This window comes from Danio aesculapii, chromosome 19 (genome assembly GCF_903798145.1).
Source record: "Danio aesculapii chromosome 19, fDanAes4.1, whole genome shotgun sequence".
Lineage (NCBI taxonomy): Eukaryota > Metazoa > Chordata > Actinopteri > Cypriniformes > Danionidae > Danio > Danio aesculapii.
In genome coordinates, this window is record NC_079453.1 from 7,301,346 (window position 1) to 7,318,852 (window position 17,507).

General features: G+C 33.6%; 1 protein-coding gene across 2 annotated transcripts in view; it reads right to left on the reverse strand.

The window, feature by feature from the left end:
* The window catches only part of LOC130246452 (glutamate receptor ionotropic, kainate 5), a 209,669-nt gene that overhangs the window by 66,309 nt on the left and 125,853 nt on the right, over positions 1 to 17,507 (reverse strand). For both annotated transcript variants that reach the window (XM_056479409.1, XM_056479408.1), the window contains exons 10-13: positions 16,922 to 17,083; positions 14,224 to 14,376; positions 6,026 to 6,130; positions 1,079 to 1,186 (exon numbers count right to left, since the gene is read on the reverse strand). In XM_056479409.1, the coding sequence (XP_056335384.1) occupies positions 1,079 to 1,186; positions 6,026 to 6,130; positions 14,224 to 14,376; positions 16,922 to 17,083 (528 nt within the window). The remainder of the gene's footprint in view (positions 1 to 1,078; positions 1,187 to 6,025; positions 6,131 to 14,223; positions 14,377 to 16,921; positions 17,084 to 17,507) is intronic.

A 17,507-nucleotide genomic window follows, 5' to 3' on the forward strand; every position in this document is an offset into this window, starting at 1 on the left:
GTAATAGTGTGGGGGTATTTCTTGGCACACTTTGGGCCCATTAGTACCAATTGAGCATCGTGTCAACACCACAGCCTACCTGAGTATTGTTGCTGAACATGTCCATCCCTTTATGACCACAGTGTACCCATCATCTGATGGCTACTTCCAGCAGCATAATGCGCTATATCATAAAGTGTGAATCATCTCATGGTTTCTTGAACATGACAATGAGTTTACTGTACTCAAATGGCCTCCACAGTCACCAGAGCTCAATCCAATAGAGCACATTTGGGTTGTGGTGGAACGGGAGATTTGCATCATGGATGTGCAGCCGACAAATCAGCAGCAACTGCGGGATGCTATCATGTCAATATAGACCAAAATCTCTGAGGAATATTTATATATATATATATATATATATATATATATATATATATATATATATATATATATATATATATATATATATATATATATATATATATATATATATATATATATATATATATATATATATATATATATATATATATACACACTTGTTCTTCAGTGACCTTGAGGCAGGCAATTTAAATAAAATGTATTACTATCAGTATTATTAAATGCCATCTGAAAATTTCTTCCAAAATGAGCATTATTCGCAAGCTCCTGTATGTTCAGTAAATCCAACTTTTATGGCAAAAATAGGTTATTTGCATTGCTTTTAAAGTGAAATAACTGAACAAAAATATTGGGAAAAATGCTCATTTTAGAAGAAAATTTCAGATGGCACTTAAAGGTTTTTCCATCTGAACACTTCAAATACACTTATGATGGTAATATTCATTCATTTACCTTCGGCTTAGTCTTTAAGCCTTCTGCTTAATTCATCAGGGGTCGCAGCAGAATAAACCACCAACTTATCCAGCATATGTTTTACACAGCGAAATCCAGCTGCAACCCAGTACTGGGAAACATTCATACACTCTCATTCATACACATACAACCAGTGACCTTCTTGTTGTGAGGCGATCTTGGTACGCACTGCACCACCGTGACGCCAGAGATCATCTGAATGGATTTAAAGCATCAATGTTGTAGGTGGGGAAGAACTTACTAGTATTGTGGTGACGGTGAGCGTCTTGTTGGCTAACGTCTCAGACGTGTTGATGTCTAACGACGTGGAGTTCATCGCCAACGTGTTATTGGAGTACCAGACACCAATCTGCACATGTGGAATAAAAACAACACGACATGAGATGCTTCAGTGCCTGAGTTTAAAGGGATAGTTCACCCAAAACTGAAATTCGGTCATCATTTACTCACTCTTTACTTGTTCCAAACCTTTAGAAAGGAGATGTTTTGAAGAAAGCTGGAAACCTGCAACCATTGAGTTTCATTGTATTTGTCCTTCCTACCATGGAAGTCAATGGTTTCTGGATTTCAGCTTTTTAAAAATATCTTCTTTTGTGTTCAGCAGAAGAGAGAAACTTATAAATGTTTGGAACAAGTGAAAGGTGAGTAACTAGCAAGTACATTTTCATTTTTTTGGTGAACTATCCCTTTAAATACAGTACAACTACACTGAATAATAAAAACATTGGATCAACATAAACGAATGACTTCAACTTGATAGACCTAAAATAATTAACCCTAGTCCGTCCCTCTTTCACTTTGACCCGAATCTCATTTATGTAATTACTATTATTTTTTAAATCGTGTTCATCTGAGTGGTAAAACACTTCACATTAGCACTGAAAATACACAAAAACTAATGTATATGGGTGTAATTAAAAAAAAAAGGAACAAAAGTGTCCCTCACAGAGCTTTATCATAAAAATATGGGGAAAGAATACTGTATGAAATATTAATTATTACACTTATGTGATAATATAAGAAATATAAGATGGTTTCTGTCAAATCACACAACTTTTAGCCTTCTACCTACAAATATGTGATTATGAGAGTTTTAAAACCAGGTATTTCACAATATTCTTGTTTATTTGCTTCATATAGAGCCAGATATTCATATTTAAAAATCAAATATCATGCTATATTATTTTTTGCCCACAAGAGTTCAGCAAAGAAACCCAGTGTGAGATAGTTTGAGCTGAATTAACAAGGTTATTCTTTAAATTAGGGATGTCCCGATCAGATTTTTGTTGCCTTTGAGTCGGAGTCATTTGATTTCAAGGATCTGCCGATACCGAAACCTGATCTGATACTTCTATAATGTATAAAGGCTTAGTAGAGACATGGCTGCTACGGACAAACCTCATATGTTTGTGGTGAACAAAACATGGGATACATCTTATAACAGGACAAGTAGTTTTTCATAAATCTTCTTATAAAGGTCTGGCAGAGCTTTCTCTGTGTAATAGTGGCGAGACGGCATTTTAAATCGAGGTTTCTACGTTTGTTTTTGACCTGTCTTATCAGGTCTGTTGTGTTAAATGTAGCCTTTTCCTTTCCACCTCTTGCAATGCCAAGTTTACATATCTCACAATGTTAGCATTGACAATTGTGTCGTCATCATCATTATAATACCTCCAGACCGCAGACATACTTGCTCTTTCCGCTTTAAGCTGCTTCAGTGTTCTACTTTGCTGGCATTTAACCAATAGCATCTCTGCAACAAAGTGATGTCATGTTGCCGACATTGCTGTTTCTGTGTGAAGTCAAGACAGAGGTCTAACTCTGTGCCACAACATAACTATAGATGAGATATAATAATAATTATAATGAGAAATATATATATATATATATATATATATATACATATGTATTCGAGTCCTGATCGGGAGGGTAACGTCTGCCGATCCAGTCTAAAACCGCGTGATCAGGCCCGATTTCCAATAACATGATTTGATGTAGACATCACTACTTTAAATAGTAAGCTAATTTGGTTTTAATTGAAGGAATGTGTAGAATAAGCTTATTAAATTACATTTATTGATGAAATCAAGGAGTTTAGATAAATAAAAATACTAAATAACAAAGGGATGGATGAAAAGTTCCGTTTCTACAGCTTATTTTATTATTAAAAATTGTAGTAAATTAAGTAGTTTTTTATCAGGGGTTTATTTATCAGGGGCCGCCACAGTGAAATGAACTGTCAACTATTCCAGCATATGTTTTGCACAGCGGATGCCTTTTTTAGCTGCAATCCAGTACTGGGAAACGCCCATACACTCTCACATTCAAGCACACACTCATACACTACAGACAATTTAGATCCTCCAATTCACCTATAGTGCACGTCTTTGGACTGTGGGAGAAACCGGAGCACTCTGAGGAAACCCACGCCAACATGGGGAAAACATGCAAACATACAAACACAGAAATGCCAACTGGCCCAGTCAGGACTCGAACCAGCGACCTTCTTGCTGTGAGACGACAGTGCTAACCACTGAGCCACCTCAAATGTAACAAGTTGGAGTAATTTAAGTTCTTACTTTTCAGAAACTCACACAAATTGCCTTTTGATGAACTAAATCATACAAATAAATTTTTTATTGTGCCAGTGATGGCTTGTGGCTGGAAGGGCATCCGCTGAGTAAAAAAAATGCTGGATAAGTTGGCGGTTCATTCCGCTGTGGCGACCCCAGATTAATAAAAGGAATAAGCCGACAAGAAAATGAATGAACGCATGAATAATTTTTTATTTTTAAGTTCGATCTCGAGAGAGGAAACAGGCAGGAATAAACGAGTTAAGAGAATAAGACGAGGGGATGAAGGGAAGATAAAAGAGCATGAAGCGAGGGATCAATACTATGATCAATAAGAGAGGAGTGAAGTGGTGATTACTCCAGCTACCACCCATTCATTAGACCTCACAACCTCTCCCGTGATTATGGATACAATCCGGAGTAAGTGTAAGTGAGAGTGGGTGGGTGTGAGTGTGTACTGGTTTTGGTGGTTTACAAGGACAGTTTTTTTGTATAAGGACATGGGTTTGACCTAGCTGTACTCTATTAAAGTCTGCTTGAAATCAACATATACAATGTTTATTTTACTAGCTCACATTGTTATCCTTAAGGTGAATAATTAGTCTGTGCAAGTTACCAAAATGTTTGCTTTGGTAATCTTTAATCAAAGTCTGACCATTTGCTTCCATGTTTGGAGTGGCGGTTCTTTTATTGACGTCAACCTGAGGGTTTCCATTGCAACTGCATATTAATTTCCTCTCTTACCGTTAGTTTGCTATGAGCGAATGATGCACAAAAGAAAGCCCCTCCCCCTACTCAATATTCCGTTTCAGTCAGAAGACATTCGTGCAGACCTTAAAGGTACCACATACTGCACTGGTTTAATGTGTGAAACTGTTCTCTGATATCTACATAGTAGGTATATGGCTTAGGTAAGTTCAAAAAATCAATTTTATATGTTCATTCATTACTCCATAAAATACCACTAGAATCAGAAGGTCCATACTGGCCCATTTCCACTGAGTGGTACAGTATGGTATGGGTCGGTACGGGTCACCTTTATCAGGCTTGCATTTCCATTGCCAAAAGGGTACCAATCGTGGTGTACGACAGAAAGTTACAGTCGACAGCATTCCCGCTGGTACCTTTTTGTTGTGCTAGGTACCCTTTGCAAAAGGTACCCAAAAAGTGGTAGGATACAATTCTCTTATTGGTACCTTTTAACAGTGGAAACGACCATAAAAGCGTACCGTACAGAACCACTCAGTGAAAACGGGCCATAATTGACCATATTTGGATCATTTCGCAAATATGATTGAATATTAATATTAAATGTTATTTATTTAAAATAACATGTTATTTAGTTATATTATGTTCTTTAATTAATATTACATTTCATGTAATATTAAATGCCGTGAATAATACTATCTCTGAAGACACACACATACACAGCATGATGTATTCTGAACACGGACAAATATAAACCCATCAGAGTACATACCTGTCAACATTTGGATGTGAAAATCAGGGATATACCCACCATAACACCCCACCCCGCCCTCCCGAAAAAAAACCTCCCCAAATTACTGAATACATTCCTCTGGATCTCTTTCATTGTAAATAAACAGTTAAATGGCCAGTAATGTGTTTTATTATTATTATTTATAAAATAATAAATAAATAAGCAAACAGTTTAGCTTATGAAAATCTCAATAATCTTACTTTACTCTATAACTTAAACATTCTGATTAAAGAGCAGTGAATGAATCTCATTTATTTAAATTACTTGATTACATTAAATAACTGAGGTGTCACTTTAAAACTGCACACGTCTAATGTTATAATGAAAACATTTGATTGCTTTCCTAACTTTTTATGCTCATTTTGGACAAAATTAGTTGTGTTAAAAAAATGTTTAAAAATAATCCGTTTGTCAAACAGTGTCTATTTATCACTATGGAGCGCGTCAGCTGACAGTCACGCACCTCTATATGACTGTTTTGAGGATTACATAAGAGGGACTCTGACTCCTGTAATGAAAAGGATGGGAATCGTGCCATTTTTATATTTATTTTAAAGGGTTTTCATGCATAAATGAACCGAAAGCACAGAACAGACTTATATTTACGAGCGAGGGGCGTCCCCTGGTGGTTCGGCGGTATGGGTTGCGTATATTGTTGTCACCCTTCATAGAAAGATTGAAAATACAGGAAAATACCTTTACAGATTGATAGTGGGATCCCGGGAAAAACAAGAGGGTTGACAGGTATATCAGAGTAACGTTAACCTATTTTGCTCATGAGATCTGTTGTGGAAAACAGAGTAAACTGGGGTTTACACTCATAGAATTGACATGAGAACGAGGAAACAATGTCTCATATGGCCATTTCCATATACTGATCTCTTATTATTCGACTATGCCTAGATATACCCAGATTTCCTTTATAGGTGGTTTACGAGGACATGCCTGATGTGCTTGTAATTCAAAATGCTTACTTAACACATACAGGTTTCTTGTGAGGGTTAGGTTTAGGAGTAAGGACATATAATTGGTGGTTTTTACATTATAAAAATACATTACGCCTATGGAGAGTCCCTGTAAGCCGCAAATACCAACTTGTATGTGTGTGTGTTACCTCTTTGTGACCCCCCTTGAATTTCTCAAGAATACGCAGTGTGTAATTGGTCCTCTGGCCTTTGCTGTTAAACTCCACACGGCCTGTTAGGCCATCATACTCTACCTAAAATGAAAGAGAGAGAGAGAGAAGGGGAATTTAAACCAAGGGTAACAAACAAGAATGACAAATAGCATTAATTTTGACCTACAATATGATGGTGGAAATTATAGCACGGGCAGAGAAAAAGAGAGAGACAGCCAGAGGACAAGTGAGAATAAACTTTGGAATGATTAAGAAAGTTAAGGTGAAGTGTCATTTCTTGCAAATGCAATTGGGAAAATAATGAGCGTTTCTCATTATTATTGGCAAGTGAGGTAAACACTTGAAGTTATGGAGACAAACCGGGAGTGGCGGGCGAGAGGAGGTGATGGTGCCAAATGGAGTGGTGAAATGATGGAGTAATGGAGAAACTGCAAAACAGATGGAGGGACACAATGAATGAAACATCGCACTTGCGTCTAGACAACACAAACACACACCGTCCAGGATCACACAGTTTATAATAGCGGCATTAACGTGATCAAATAGATGCAGACCGTCAGACAGGTTGCAATAAACAACGCACATCTGGTGTTAAGGGCGCAGTTGTAATTGCTGTGAAACTAAATGTCAGATGTAAAGTTATTGTGGCTGAGAGTAATCATTATGGAGGACGTAAAAGTCATTCTGCATTGGTCACCATCAGGGCTATTGATGAAGGGGATGAACAGCAATGTTGTCCTGGGCTCTCTGACAAGGGCGGCTCATTAAGCACTCCAGTTACTTGTGACGATAATAATAAAAAACATCTATTTAAAAAATGACATTAAGCTGTGTGTATATAAATTAGAAGACTTTTGGGGTGGTAGATTGTGCATAAGTAAAATGTATTCTTGATTTAACCTATGTAGGTACTGTATGTAATATATACCATGTGTTTAAGTGTGTGCATGATATTACATTTACAAAGGAGATTTCATATACATAGAAATCACACTAAATGCAATAAAATTTTCCATTTTAATAAAAAAAAAAATTGTGAACAAAACATGCAAATATATGGCTGAAATGACGGTTTGCAAAAATTGTTATTTTAATATATATTTTTGATAATAATATAATAATAATAATTAATAATAATGCTAATAAGAAGAATAACAACTACAACAATAATATTAATAATATATTTATTTATTTTATTAAAATAATCATGTCATTTTAATAAAATAAATAAATTATTAATAATAATAATAATATTAATAATAATATTAATAATAATAATAATAATAATTATTATTATTATTATAATTATTATTATTGATAATAACAATCATAATAATAGTAATAACAAAAACAATAATAATATATTTGTTTATTTTATTAAAATAAATAAATAAGAAGAATAATGTGTATAACATTAATATTAATATGTATTATTATTATTATTATTATTAATAATAACAATAATAATAATAATAATAATAATAATAATAATAATAATAAATAATAATAATAATAATATATTTGTTTATTTTATTAAAATAATAATAATAATTTATTTATTTATTTTATTAAAATAATCATGTAATTTTTATACAATAAATAAATAATAATAATTAATAATAATAATACTTATCATTATTAATAATAACAAGAAGAAGAAAACAACAACAACAACAATAGTAATAATATATTTATTTAATTTATTAAAATAATCATGTCATTTTAATACAATTAAAATTAATATTATTAATAATAATAATAATAATAATAATAATAATAATAATAACTTATTATTATTTTGATTAAAATTACATGATTATTCTGACTTGTATTTATTAAATATATATATATATATATATATATAAAAGAACAAGTGATCAAACTAATTAAATTTTTTTTTTAATTTTCATTAATTTATTGATTAAAAACTTGATAAAATGTGTAAAACCAAAGTATAAAGATAAAGATTTAAAAAGACTTAATTACTATTTTGGGACTAATTATTATTTTATTCTTAATTAAAGATGTCATCATATTACTGTTCAAAAAATGCCTGACAAGGTACTTTGATATGAATCATTAGTATGCTAAAGAACATGTTAGTTGCTGTCTTCTAATTAGACAGATATATTTTAATATGATAAATAATTATGTATTCTACATTGTTCTTGCAATAAATACGTATTTTATATATTAAACTATATACAAATTTATACTCTTGGTTCATTTCCTGCTGTTACTGCAGTTTAATGCATAGTTTCGCAGTGATGAACTGTGCTAAATGCTTCCTGATGGTGTTAAATGATGCTTAGCGACACTCCATGCACAATAATGCATAGCTGAGCTTTAAATTTATTGCAGGCTAAATTGAAAAGCAACTGTCATAAACCCTCAGCATCTTGTTTATCGACCCCAAGGGGCCGCTGCAAAGAATACAAAGGCTTTTCTTTTCTATGGAATATCATGCACTGATGAGTTTTGCACAAAGTTATTTAGAGAAAGTAAACAGAGTCAATTGAAATTTCACGTTGGTGACTTTAACAGAGCCTATAAAAGCCATATGTGCTGTAAAAAAACATAATAAAATGCTTCTGCAGCTCATCAGAAATAAAACAAACATCAACAGCTATGTTCCATCTAAATATGCGACTTAGAATTATGCAAAAAACATTTGTGAATAAAGCACCGTTTCCATCCAATCAGTCAAAAGAGAACAATATTGTCACTTTCTTATAAACTAGCACCAAATATCAAATCAAATATGTCCTTTTTTGCAGCAGTAGAAGCCACAGTGGGCCTTTTTTCCCTGTATATAATAATGATAAATCACTTTGATGACAGACTTTGGCTAAGGGATTTTACACTTTAAAAAAAAGCTGGGTTCCACACAATCGATTTGTGTTGGTACAACATGAAGGAATTAAGCTAACTTTTTAGTTTTTACAAATTTAAGTGGATTCAACATAATTCATGAGTTGTCTTTGGGTTGTTTCAGCTAATTTTAAAGATGCAGTATGTAAGTTTGACACCCAGTGGTTGAACAAGGTATTGCACTCCTGGATTAAGACACGTTTTCACTTGGCTCCTCCTCTGACGAGTGCGGATTGCCAGATTGATCAGAATCAGAATCAGAAAGAGCTTTATTGCCAGGTATGTTCACACATACGAGGAATTTGTTTTCGTGACAGAGCTTCTACAGTGCAACAGGATAACAGAGACAGGACAAAAAACAGATAATAAATATATTAAAAAAAAAATAGAAGTAAGTAGTGAGTGCAAATATACAGATTGACAAGTGTATGTACGTGTTTATTACTATATACAACGTTATATGTGCAGCTGTTATGTGCAAATTGGCATGTAAAGTGTGTTGTTAAATAAGTGTATGTGTGTATAGAAGTGTACAGCAAGTAGTGATGTTGGTTCCACAAATATTATCATCAAGTGTTCATGAGATGGATTGCCTGAGGGAAGAAACTGTTTCTGTGTCGGGCTGTTCTGGTGCGCAGTGCTCTGTAGCGTCGACCAGAAGGTAAAAGTTCAAAGAGGCAGTGTGCTGGGTGTGAGGGGTCCAGAATGATTTTGGCAGCCCTTCTGCTCGCTCTGGATAAGTACAGTTCTTGGGGAGTAGGAAGGGTTGTACAAGTGATTCGCTCAGCAGTCCGAACTATTCGACGTAGTCTTTGGAGATCGTATTTAGTATTTGAGCTAAACCAAACAGTTATTGATGTGCTGATGACTGATTCAATGATGGAGGTGTATAACTGTTTCAGCAGCTCCTTTGGGAGGTTGATGTGAGTGTGCCTAACAATCAAGCCTAAAGGCTGAATTAAGGTTGATTTGAACCTTTTGGTTTTCTAACTAAAAGCAATGGCATGCGATAGAATAAATATTTTCCATACTTAAAGGAGTTTTTGTCCTATCCAACAATTGAAATTTCCATTTTAGAAATGGCTTCTGTTTCTCACAGGTGAACATCGATCTCATCAGGCAAACCTCATGTGCTTTATTCAGTGTTAAATGCTAATGATGTGATTTTTAATGCCATTTTAAGTGACATTTATTGCCATGCTACTGAAAGCAGCAGCAGTTAGTTCACATCAGATCTTGAAAATAAATACACCATTTGAACTCAAACTGTGACTCAGTGGAAGCCAACACATATCAGTGATTCAGCATTTACATTTAATAATGTTAAAGAGGTTTAGTATGTATTAATTAGATTAAAAACCTTACCATTTCGTTGGAGTGCAGTGAGTGCACAATTCTGTGCTTCTGAATGGCTGTATTTAAATAGTTTCATCTGGTGCAAACAGCTAAACTGTTCATCCCTGCAAATCTTATCACGAAGCATGTTGTTGTGACACAGGGTTACAATGTAACCTGCTCACCTAATGTTTATGTTTATAATATTTATATTATTTGTTAATAACCACCTCATGTGGAACTCTAAATCTGCGACTCATTTCGGAGTCTGCTACTGTCTACCGGAGATCGCATTTCGGTCAGGGACACACACTTTTTGAGCCTTTCTGACTGATAAATTAATGAAATACGCTGTTTACCACGAGGGCAACCCAGGGTGCTGAAATATGATTGTCTAAAGTTACAATTGGGCAGGTTAAAGGGACCAAAACAAAGAAAGACGTTCCAGTATGAAACGCATATTTTTTAAAGAAGAATATCTTCATGTTCACCTAGCATGTTTCTTAAATATCTGCAAACATATTATGGTATTTGTATGCTTTAGAAGAGTCAAAAAGTCACCTTTAAATAAGTAGTTTCATCAAACAGCAAACATCATTCACTGTAAAAAAAAAAAAAAACCTAGGTTCGACACAATCGATTTGTGCTGAGACAACATAAAGGAATTAAGTTAACTTATTAGGTTTTACAAATATAAGTGTTTTTTGAGTGTAGATTTAAAACTACATTTCAGATGCTTTACAATGAGGTTGTTCTGCTGGTTTGTCTATTAATGCCATCCCATCCAACCTATTTGTGTTAGCGTATGATCTGCTAAAATCAAATCACATGACTTTTTTGATGCGCATGCTGTAATTTATAGAGTAAATATGTTTTGAATGTAATTTATGCACATTTGTTTCATCTCAGATAAAAGGTTCATCATATTTGAGCATTTTGCATTATGTGCATATGGATATGTGCATTTTTCAAATGTAAGCACATATTGGTGTTTCAATTAATCCTTTTTATGTGATATTCCAAAATGTGCGTAAGAATAAGTGGATGGAAACATATCTAGTAGGGCTGCATGTTATTGGAAAAATCTGACAGTGCAATATTTAGTTTTTTCTGCAATAAATATTTTGATATACAGTTGAAATCAGAATTATTAGCCCCCCTGAATTATCAGCCCCCCGTTTATTTTTGTCTTCAATTTCTGTTTAACGGAGAGACAAATTTTTTTTGGTAACACTTTTTAATAACTACACACTATGAACCATTTATTAAGCATTGGCATAGTGAATTCATTATCTGTTAAGCATTAACTCTGCATTGATAAATGTTAGTAAGCAGTTTATAACTGTGGCTACAAATGCTGTATTCTTGGCTTCTAACCAAACTTATAATGTGCTTAATGGTTGTGTTTTCATACTTTGTTAATGATTCATTTTTCATTGCTAAATTAAGTATTGCATTATTTACAAACCAGTTAATTAAGCATAGTTAGTTGCTTTTTAAGATCATTCAGAATGAGTTAGTAAATGATTAATAAACTATTAAATTTTACATTTATAATTCTTATTATTCAGGCATATATTAATAGTTAATTTGTATGTTAACAAATGCTTTAAGTCAACTTCATCCAGTTTTGTGACCTAATCTAAAGTGAGGACTATTTATGCTTTATAAATCCCTTATAAATAACAGTTAAAGGCTCAGTTAAATTCTAAACAGGAAAAAGCACATAAACAATTCAGTTATTAATTTCTATTCATTTGAAGACACACAAAACTGTATCAATTAAAAAATAAATCTTTACAAGGTTATATAAAATAAAATTACTGTGCAATTTAAACATTGCATCCTATTATAATGTTAAATTATTATATTGTTGTTGTTTTATCTGATTTTATGTCGTATTTTGACACTCCTGTTATTCAGCAATGTTTAAACATTTCCGTAATTTTACTTTTTACATAAGATTACAAAGAATTAATGTTCATTTGATACTGAGCCTTTAACTGTCATTTATAAGGGATTTATAAAGCATAAATAGTCCTCACTTTAGATTAGGTCATAAAACTGCATTGAGTTAATATTATTTATATTATAATATAATATATTAAATAATATTATACATAACATCCATTAACAAATATAGTAACCATTACTATATGCCTGAATAATAAGATATATAAACTTTCAAAATTTAAATTGTAAAAGATTAATAAACCTACTCATTCTGAAGGATCTTGAAAACCTCCAACTTCTCTTAAATACAAATGGTTTGTAAATAATGCAATAATTAATTTAGTATTTAAAAAATCAACCAGTCACAAAGTAAGAAAGTACAATTATTAAGCATATTATAAATGTGCTTATAAGTCACGAATACAGCATTTGTAGCTGCAGTTATAAACTGCTTACAAACGTTTATTAATGTAGAGTTAATGCTTAACAAATAATGAATATTAAGCTAATGCTTAATAAATGATTCATAGTGTGTAGTTATTATAAAGTGGTACTGATTTTTTCAACACATTTCTGAACATAATAGTTTTAATAACTCATTTCTAATAACTGATTTATTTTATCTTTGCTAGTAAATAATATTTGACTATTTTTCAAGACACTTCTATACAGCTTAAAGTGACATTTAAAGGCTTAACCAGGTTAATTAGGTTAACTAGACAGATTAGGGTAATTAGGCAAGTTATTGTATAACGATAGTTTGTTCTGTAGACTATCAAAAAAAAATTAAGCTTAAAGGGGCTAATAATTTTGACCCTAAATTTTATTTTTAATTAAAAACTGCTTTTATTCCAGCCGAAATAAAACAAATAAGACTTTCTCCAGAAGAAAAAATATTATCAGACATACTGTCAAAATTTCATTGCTCTGTTAAACATCATTTGGAAAATATTTAAAAAAGGGAGAAAAAAAAAATCAAAGGGGGGGGCTAATAATTCTGACTTCATCTGTACATATACAATTTCAACAGATGATGCGATATATTTGCAGTTTCACCAGATGAATTGAAAACTGCTATTTGAAAAGAGTTTATTCACTTATAATTGAGCTCAAGTAGATGTCAAAAACTCCCCAGCTGCAGAGCGCTTATTCACTGTTGCTCTTATAGTTGTGTAAATTGCTTCCTTGTCCTTTGCAAGTCGCTTTGGATAAAAGCGTCTGCTAAATGACTAAATGTAAATGTAAACACTTGAGAAAGATGGGAGCTAGACCATTGCCTGATTTGTTAAATCTGTTATGCATTATGTATATCTTTGGATGGTGGGAGGAAACTGGAGTGAAAACCCACGCGGACACTGGGGGAATATACAAACTCCTCACAGAAACACCCTCCGGCCTGGCGGGGACCAGGGTTGGCAGTGTTATTGCTGTGGGGCCAACAGTGCTAACCACTGGGCCGCCGTGCCGCCCAATCTATGGTAAAGGAGGAGAATGGGGAGGAAGGGGGGTTTCTTCCAGACGAAGATAAATGTGGACTGGAGACTGTGGTTATTTATAGTAACTTAGGAATCATATGATTGGAAGATTAAGATTAGCTAGTGCGAGACCGGCTGTGGTAAATCATAAGCATGTGATCCTCTCGAAATTAGTTTATAAATAAACTTCACTTAAAGTTACAAATGGTCAAATTGCTTGCATCTGAACACTTTGAACTCTGTCAGAACTTAAAAACATGCGCAAATGAAAAACTTTCCATCCATTTTGGTTAAACTCGGCAATAACTACACAATTCTCATGCGTTCTGACCTGTTCCTCTTGATAAACTATAATCATAACTCAACATTGCATATGTGACTATTGCGGATGTGCACACTGAGATATTGATGCTGAAATGATACATTGTGCAGGCCTTGCAGCTAGTGTGACATACAGCAAACACCATCTGTAAAGTCTAAAGCCATCAAACGCAGCAGTCAGAAAATGGCTGCCAACGGAGTAGCCATGGTGACACGTACCATGCGCAGGTAGTTCATGAGACTGGTGCCGTGCTGCCAGATGAGCGAAGATGTGCAGCTCAGAGGCTTCACTCCGATCTCCTGACTGCGGTTCAGTTCTCGCACCGCTCCAACCACCACATGCACTGCGTCGAACATCAGCGCCGATGACAACTGTAGGAATAAGACGAGACGCAAGATAAGCCGAGGCCAAGACAGAAAGAAGGCGAAGAACGAGGAAGGAGAAGAGAATAAAGGAATGTAGAATTCAGAAAGACATCAGATGGGATCACTAGGGGGACAAGGAGACTTGACGTCTTTTAGGGCCCTACAGCTACTGTCTTCCTCCTGAACGTCTACCAGAGATTCCTAAATTACACTGTGTGGCGCGTATCCTTTTTGGACACATCAGAAAAAATCTCCTGGCAGGAATAACAGTTCATTATTCTACGGGTTTAGTCGTTTCTGTGGTTTGCAGTTGGCAGTTTTTACCCATCTAAGCAAATTTCAGCTATATCGGTTTTAAACTGTGCAGTGGAATGTCAATCAAATTACTGAAATTATGGAGAATTTAAATCTCTCTTAACCTAGAAAGCACCTTGATGTCAAAACGATGTCTAAAACGCGTCAAAAATGTCAGTGACTACGTTTACATGTACATCAGTAATCAAATTATTTGCATTAATCTAAATAAGACAACATTATAATTAAGGTGTTTACATGAGTTGCTTTTTGAATGTTCCTTTCATTATCCTGTTTTACTTTTTTATATGTTGTTAATAATTAATGATATTCAATCTATGTGTAGACACTGATCATGTTAATGATTTCTCACAATAGTTGTCATCAAAGATTTGTAGCTTGGAAACAGATAAAAATCAACGTGCAACACTTTATTTCTATAAATCTCTGCACGTATTTACATTTTCAAATGATCACTTCTCCAATATTTTCATTAGCCACCAACAATTTTTATCAAAAACACTCTTCCACCAGTCCTTACTTCATATTCTCATCCAACAATTATCACAGGGCAAGAAAAAAATGTTGCAGAATGAAAGTGAAACTGCCGAACTGCAGTTACACCTGAAATTGCTTGAAACTCTGGAGGAAACGCTGGATAGCCTGGTAATGCGACATTAATTGCTTTATAATCTTTATTAATTTTTATAATTACTTTATTAAGTCAACTTCATCCAGTTTTGTGACCTAATCTAAAGTGAGGACTGTTTATGCTTTATAAATCCCTTATAAATAACAATTTAAGGCTCAGTTAAATTCTAAACAGGAAAAAGAACATAAACAATTCAGTTATTAATTTCTATTCATTTGAAGACACACAAATGAAACTGTATCAATTAAAAAATAAATCTTTACAAGGTTATATAAAATAAAATTACTGTGCAGTTTAAACATTGCATCCTATTATATTGTTAAATTATTATATTGTTGCTGTTTTATCCGATTTTATGTCGTATTTTGACACTCCTGTTATTCAGCAATGTTTAAACATTTCAGTAATTTTACTTTTTAGATAAGATTGCAAAGAATAATGTTCATTTGATACTGAGCCTTTAACTGTCATTTATAAGGGATTTATAAAGCATAAATAGTCCTCACTAGATTAGGTCATAAAACTGCATGAAGTTGAGTTAATATTATTTATATTATAATATAATATATTAAATAATATTATATATAACATCTATTAACAAATATAGTAACCATTACTATATGCCTGAATAATAAGATATATAAACTTTCAAAATTTAAATTGTAAAAGATTAATAAACTTTCCTTCTCAAAGTCCTTTCTTGGTCTTTTCCATATTTCTTTGCACGTTGAACACACGTCGACCACAGCAGGGAAAAAACTAAACAAAACTGATACTGCAACTACGTTAATTGCGTAAATTTTTTAACGCGTTAAATATTTCAAATTAATTGCATGCATTAAAGCACTAATTTTGACAGCACTATATATATATAGCACTAATATGATAATAACTTAATGTCATTTTCAAACTTACAAATATTAGATGCAGCTTACTGGAACGTGGTGCTATTGTGAGCTATTTTTAGAACCGGCCTGCTGGCAACTCATGTGATCTTCGCGGGCGACCTGGTGCCCTCAGTGTCGGTGACCCCTGGTATAGACTATCCTTTCATAAAATGTTGTGAAAATCCTACATGACAGTAATAGTTTGATTGCGGTGTTTACATGTCTGTACTGCACTTCAATAATGTGACTACAACCGGCATACTCCACATTACTTAATTTCATTTCTGTTTAGTTCAGTAATGACTTTAGTCAGATTAAATGAATCAAAAATAACTGTTTACATGGTAGACTTATAATCAGAGTATTGTCTTAATCGTATTAAAATCAGAGTATTGGTGTCCGTGTAAACATACTCAATGACTTCAAATTGACATCAAGATTGGCATCAAAAACACGTCAAAAATATAATACAGGACTGTCCTGTAAATGATTTTTGATGTATTTTTGATGCCAATGTTAGATGTCAATTTGACGTCCTTTTGATATCCAGTTTTCATGCATTGTAGAGATCCAGTGCAAATTTGGACTTTTGAATTGAGGAACGAAACTTTTCCTATATTATAATATTTGTTTGTGCCATTATTTTGGTTGTCAAAAGGCCATCAATTTGTGGACGTCAAATGAACATCTGTAAACTCTGTAAAGACTATAAACTCACCGCTGGCCCAGGGTAAGGGCTGAGGTCACAACCTTCCCTCCATGAGAGGTTTAGACTCCTGATGAACTCAAGATAGAAAGGATGACTGTTGTTCAACATGGAGAAGCCAACAATATTTGATTGATCGTTTACCACATCATCCAGCCTCAACAGAGGGAAATCCTGAGAGAGACAGAGAGAGAGAAAGAGTTAAAAATCCTTCAAAACAGTATAGGCTACATTGTACATATTCGGAAACACTTTAACCACATAAAGTAACATCTACAAAAAGCAACATCTTATTTTTTACTTTAATTAACACTTTAAGTCATTATAACATAGCTCTATAATGGACCTGGGCATTTTACGGCCTTCTTTTATTGGCCCGCGTGAAGTACTTATTTAATTTCAATTCAACCACAAACAGGGCCTTGCAATGCACAGGTCTGATATTGCGAGTCAACAAAAGGGGACTTTCAAATACTGTAGCGTCTTTTGTGCACTCAGTTTCGTTACTTCTAATGGAGACAAGCTGGTTTAGAATGCATATACAAAGGGATACACGTCACACTCACGTTTTCCAGTCGCTGTGAGTTGAAAAAATCAA